Consider the following 6774-nt stretch of genomic DNA (forward strand, 5'->3'; position numbering starts at 1 on the left):
TTGTGTCTCTTTTTTCCCTTCTTCTGCCAATTACATTTGCTTGCACTGCGGTTGTGCGTGTTTGTGTGTGTGTGTGTGTGTGTGTGTGTGTGTGTGTGTGCGTGCGTGCGTGCGTGTGTGTGTGTGTGTGTGTGTCAATGTGGGAATTCACAGGGGGTTCACACCAAGGGTTTGCCTTGAAATCTGCGGCAAAAGACAAACGAAAAATAATATTCGATTTTTTTTTCAACTCACAGCTCCAAGCTCAAAGTTATGTTTACCTTGTGTGCCTTTGTGTGTGGGTAACAACTTCCCTCAGCTAAATGTTATTTTAAAGGAAAGGGAAGAACAGCTGATGGGTGTATTGTTTCAGTCTTCTCGTTAGTCACTTTTGGTTGTCAATGAACAAGAACACACACACACACACACACACACACACACACACACACACACACACACACACACACACACACACACACACACACACACACACACACACACACGCACACACTGTGGGCCCATAGCCTACATACGTGTTCAGACAGTAGTACTTGGCCCTCCCGTGAGCAGCTGCGTGAGGGGCGGACCAGGTGCACCTCATTTTCAAAGCTGTCGTCGTGCCAGCTGAAGACCCCCGCTGTTTTCTGTACACTCTACTGACGTTTCATGTTCCTACCGAGCTGAGAAGCAGCACGTCACAGACAGCTCTTATTCACTAATAAGAGGAGGGGCACGTGGGCATTTCACCATCACAGATCAAGTGTCTTATTCTGAAATGTCAAGTAGGCTATGAGCCAAGCCCTGTAGCACTGGGAAGCTGTCCATCCCTTTCTGTCCACCCTAATGGCTTAGCTGTGATCCATTAGCAAATAAAGCTAATTCACATCCAGATTATGGCTCTTTCCCCTCCAGGTTTTACCATAGACCTTGTAAGTGTGCTTCATTTGACCTTATATAGTAGGCTACCTTTAAATAATCTGACCTTCTGCTTCCTACCTGTCTCAGGCTTGTCCCTAAATGCTACCATACTTTGAAATACAGAAAGTTTGGAGCTGATAGAATTAATCTACTTGTGTCAAATCGTTTGGCGATAGCTTGAATCTCACCGTCATTCATTTATATGCTAAAGTTATGCACTATAGCTTTAACCAAAACTGCAGTCTTTTTTATACATTATTTATTTGATTTAAATGTTGACATATTAATAACATGTAAAATTAAAAAAGGATACAACACTGACAGAAATTGGGGGAATTTACCTTGGGAACTTCAATTAAATTCAAACAACTGTATTTATCCCCATAGGATGATTCAATTTACAGTAATGTAGGGCTATTATTGGACCTCAAGTTTATAACAACTAACTAACTAACAAGATACTGCACCTCTTTTAGGTCCACAAAGATACTCATATGTTCCCAAGCAGTATAAGGTACATACATGTAGCCTACTGTTTCTTCTCAATGTTCAGGTACAGTATCAAGAGACAGTGTGTGTTTGGCCAAATACAAAATAAACTAGTTGGTTTTGCGATGTCCTTTTTGGATAAGGTTAGATTTTCACTTGTATACTATGGTTGAGTAGCCTGAAAATGAAATTAATAATTATTCTTTAAGGTTTGAGATTTGTGGATATGAAAGACAAGCGTACAAATAAGTACCCAATGTCACAGCTGTAACTTAGAGGATACTGCCCCAGTGATAACACATTGCATGCCTAAAGGTAGGCTACAATAGTGTGCTTTTATTTTCGGAGAGTGAAGGACACTCACACTTACATATACTCACACACTATATCTGGACTAAGAGTAAACAAAAGCCTGTGCAAGAAAGGTGGGAAGCCGAAAGCCATATACAAAGAACTCTCCCTGAAAACCCAGGCTAAGATAAGCGGGAATTCATCAAATAATGATGGATGGAATGGCAATTACTAAACAAAATATATATATATATTTAAAAACTTCTGCTTATTCCAGCATTTTCTCATCAGTGAGCGTTTTAATCTGGACGTAACAGATGTTTGGTTGAATATGTGTTTTGAGAGAAGAGGATGAGGAATATGGATGACAATGCCATGGTCAAATAGTAAACACATAGTTGTTGTATTGAGCAGCTGTAGATCTTCTCCTCTTTGACTGTGCTTGAACAGAAATCAAAAGCATGTTAGCGTTCTAATGGAGCACATTTACACTGGTATAACCACTATCCTGCTGTGACACAATGCCGGGCCAAGGAGACACAGCTTTTCTTTCTGTTAATTAATTAAGTACCACCTCTGCTTTTTAGACTCAGTGATATGATTTGAGTTGGCACACCATGCTTTCATTACCCACCCCCCACCCCTCCCCACCCCTTCTCTTCAGCTCTGTCAGTAGAGCAGCAGCATCCAAATTAATGGAATGCAGAGAACAGAAATGAAGCATGAAAAAGAAAACTGCAAGAAGGCATTTTACACCTGGTCATGCATGCATGGTCTGCTTCTCCTGGATATGGTTTGGGTGGATGGGTACCATTGATTTCAAAGCATTATCTGCTGCGGTGCACCATGTTTTTTTCTGCTGGATCACCACCAATACCCAGCCAATCCTCTCCCATCCTTCTTGCCATACACACAGAGAGCTGAACGTGGGATGGTAGCCTGGAGTTATTGTGCACACAGATAACCTTCCCTTCCCTTTATAATCCAAGCGGGCACAATGGGAAACTATTCATGATCTGCAATTATGTTTCCCAGATAAGATAAGCAGTTCACAATTAACTTAAGGCTTGCCCCAGACATAAGGAGCTTTTCATATCTGCTGACCTAGCCAATCAAAGTGCTCCAGGAGCTGCTTTTTTCAATATCACTGTGGCTAAGCCTTTGCCTTTGTGTGTGTTTCTTTCTTTCCCTGGCTTGTTCCTTTTCAGATGTTCAACTCACGCCGCTCCCCTCAGAGGAGCTGAGTTGAACACAAGGGGGCGTAGACTGCTAACTTTGCCTCTCCTTGTCCAGTTCAGCAGCAGAAGTAGCAGAAGCAGCAGATGCAGCAGGAATCGTATTTGATTATCACGTCTGACCTTGAGAGGGAACTCCATTTGAATTTACATTTCCAAGGAGGGGAGGCCTTAATGCGTTATTGGCAAGGAAACGTGTGGCTTTCTGCACACACAGCTACATTAGGAAAGGGCCATCCTTTACCTAAGCCACAGAATAAAGATGAGGAGTGGCAGGAGATGCAATTTGGTCCAGTTGTATGTCTAAGTATGAATCATGAAGTCCAAGTCTGTTCAATATGTTTGGATATGAAGAAATACGAGTGTACATATAGACAATAAACCTTCTCTTTTACTTCAGTTGAGTCATTATCATCATCATCTGGTGATGGTAGGAGCGTTATCCAATTTTAAATATTTAAATATGCCAACCATTCAGGATAATCGAGCCCCCAGAGGTATGTAACACAACAATCATCAGAAGCAACATGCAAACCCGGTGCAGTGATTGCATTAGCAATGGCATTCAGATTCTGAATACCATTGCCAAGACTGCCTCACCCTGTAGCTATTATTCCTTTCTTTTCCCCTTACTTTACTCTTTCATGATGTCTCTGTACTTACAGAATAATTTTTTTATATTTCTCTGCACACTTTGATTTCTTTTATTTTCGGCGGATTTACTCTGCACTGCCTCGTTCTTGTCCCCCTGGGAAACAACCAATGCAAAATTAATGATGACATGAACACTTGCATCCTTGACGCACAGACAAGTCTCGCGCAAAGCACCTGTCTAACTGGAGTAGAATGGCACTAACCCAGCCCCTCGGGCGGTTACGCGATCCTATAGGCTAAAAGTGCGATTTTAAGGCTCCGTGGTAAAAGCGAGATTTAATTGGTTTGAGCTCCCAGTGCATGAAGTCGGCGTGGAAAGGCTCCTCCCATGCACCTGATAGGAGTATTTACGGCTCTTTACTGCTACCCACTGCACTGTTTCCAAGAGCGCAGCGCAACACCATGATACTCCACTGGACTTAAGCAATATAGGAATTTCCGTCTTTACACAGTAAAAGCTGACGCTCACGCCGCTGTGTTTTCCAAGACAAAAAAGTTTGCCAAAAGTTGTCAACTTGCTTTCCAAGATGCCACGCTCTTTTCTGGTCAAGAAACACATAAACTCCGCAAAGAAGCCAAATTATAGTGAGCTGGAGAGCCCAACAGGTAAAGTGTTCAAAGTAAAAGTTAACAGACTTTTCAAAGTTATGTTTCTTTGGGCTATACATTCTGTGGCGTCTTTGCTTTGACAACGTTTTTTCTTGTTGTTTTGAAACTTATTGACCTGCTTTGAAATCTGTGCTGCTCACTCCAGATGATGATGACAGGCAAGAGTTGATCATTCATTTCATGTTTTCTCTATGTTTCAGTGTTCTTCACGCCGCACATCTACAGGAGCCTGCCAGTCATCCCCCAGCCGGAGATCCTGAGCCCGGCAGCATACAGCCCCATCACAGTGTGGACTACCAGCAGCCTGCCGCTGTCTCCGCTCCCCCATGACCTCTCGCCCATCTCCGGATACCCCTCGTCGCTCTCTGATACCTCCTCCAAAGACCACAGCGGCTCTGAAAGCCCGAGGAGCGATGAAGACGAGCAGATGCTGCCCAAGTTGACGGACCCTCACGGCGTGGAGGCAGAGAAATTCCAGTGCAGCTTGTGCAGCAAGTCCTACTCCACGTACTCTGGACTGCTCAAGCACAAACAGCTGCACTGCGACGCCCAAACGAGGAAATCCTTTAGTTGTAAATACTGCGAGAAGGAGTATGTGAGCCTGGGAGCTCTCAAAATGCACATCAGGACTCACACCTTGCCCTGTGTTTGCAAAATATGCGGGAAAGCTTTCTCCAGACCGTGGCTGCTCCAAGGACACATCAGAACGCACACCGGTGAGTAGGCTAAATGGGAAATAATAGAGGGGCCTTATGAGTGAAGAGGCTGAAAAAGCTTTTGCTGGCTTATGCAGCCACAGACTAAAGTGTGTTCAACCCATAGGGCATGGTTTAAAAGCCTTTACAGCTGCAGGAAACCCTGTTACACAGTTTGCACTGTTCTATTATAGTCAGGCTGATGTTGCTCTAAGAATATGGTCTTTAACTCCCAGAATGTTATTATATTAGGTTTATTTTTGGCAGTGTGTTGAAAAGAAAAATATTCCTTCTTTTTTTGATGAAATGTCATGTTACTATCAATCATCATCAGAGTATACCCAGCAGAGTGCTGTTCTAAAAAAAAAACAGCCTAAAATAACAGGCCAAGATTCCTCTGCAACATAATTTGTATTCAAATATGTCTGTGCAACATCTCTGACACCTTCTCAATTCTCTTCCCCCCTGACAGGTGAGAAGCCGTTCTCCTGCCCTCACTGCAACAGGGCTTTCGCAGACAGGTCCAATCTCAGGGCTCACCTACAGACCCATTCGGATGTGAAAAAATACCAATGCAAGAACTGCTCCAAAACCTTCTCCAGGATGTCTCTTCTGCACAAGCATGAGGAATCTGGTTGTTGTGTAGCACACTGAACTGGGATACGTTTTCCACCAGCAGCAGCAGAAAGAAAAATAGAAGAAAAAAAAACAGAAACCCCTCTGTTGCTCCTTTAACTGAACTGTCAGAGAATCACATCGAGGGCGGTTTTGTTCCCAAGACACTTCTCTTTCTATTTTTTTTCACAAGTGGCTGATTTCATTTCAGAGTGAGAAATAGCTCCGTGCTCACGTGCTTCTCATTTCAAGCAGTGTTTCTGTGATTGCAATCAGTGTCGACTCGAGCTTTGTCATGCCATGTACTCACCTACCTGTGCTATTCATGCACTTTTCTGCATGTCTAGAATGTTTTATATGCCTTCACAATGTTATTTTCAGTGTTTGTAACAAATGTCTCTCAAAGGGCTGTTATGTAGTCCTCCACTCTGTTTTTTTATACGAACCACACAAACGATACCAAAAAGTGCATTATGAATGACAGTATAAACACAACTAGAGGAATACTGAAGCCATTGTTACTTAGGGAAGATGTGCAAACTTAGCTTTTAGGGTGAAATTATTAAGTTTTGCACAGCCATTAGAAACAGTTTGCCAGCACTCAAAAAGCAAAACAAATGATCTCAAAGTGCCTCTGTTTTACTTGGCAATAATATGTATTTTTTCAACAACAGTTTTCTGTTTATATTTTTATATATTGAATGTAAGTGTGACTGAGATGATTGTATAGTAACAGTGAAAACTGTGATGCTGAATGACTTTTAATATTTTGATATTTTTCATGACTCTTTGAAAAATAAAGTTTCATGACATTTTGTATAATTTTCTGGCATCCTTCAGGTTTCTTTTTCATTTGGAAAAGCTTTCTGTTTGTTTAGCTCCTTCCACAAGACTCAGCAGGACTCACGCTTCAAGTGGAATAACTCTCACAAAAGGCAAAATGATATTTAATCCGGCTTGCAACATCTCATGTTATGGAGATGTAAAAAAAATATATAACAATAATAATAAAAAAATAATAAAAAATTAGGAGAGAGGTAACTCAGCTCCGAATCAGGCCTGAACCTGTTCCTTGTGAACCTGTCCAGACATCAAACAATCTTGAAATCTAACACATACTGGCTATATTGATCTGCACTCACTTGCCATACCCCTTGAGGGCCCATGACTCTTTATTTCTGAATGTGTGTGTAAAGTCTAAATCTGAGGGCGAAGTTTCGTTTTAGAACGTAATCCTAATTTTGAAAACTCAAATCACAACAATCACTGCGAAGGCCCACAGGGCAAAA

At 42.0% G+C, this 6774-nt stretch overlaps 1 protein-coding gene across 1 annotated transcript; it reads left to right on the forward strand.

The window, feature by feature from the left end:
* The first annotated feature begins 3955 nt into the window (after positions 1-3955).
* On the forward strand, positions 3956-6307 carry snai2 (snail family zinc finger 2). Its single transcript, XM_080033622.1, has 3 exons — positions 3956-4172; positions 4376-4891; positions 5343-6307. Exons 1-3 carry the CDS (start codon positions 4094-4096, stop codon positions 5522-5524), a joined length of 777 nt encoding a protein of 258 aa, XP_079889748.1. The 5' UTR covers positions 3956-4093; the 3' UTR covers positions 5525-6307.
* The last annotated feature ends 467 nt before the right edge of the window (positions 6308-6774 follow it).

Source organism: Ammodytes marinus (assembly GCF_949987685.1).
Source record: "Ammodytes marinus genome assembly, chromosome: 9".
In the NCBI taxonomy this organism is placed as follows: Eukaryota; Metazoa; Chordata; class Actinopteri; order Uranoscopiformes; family Ammodytidae; genus Ammodytes; species Ammodytes marinus.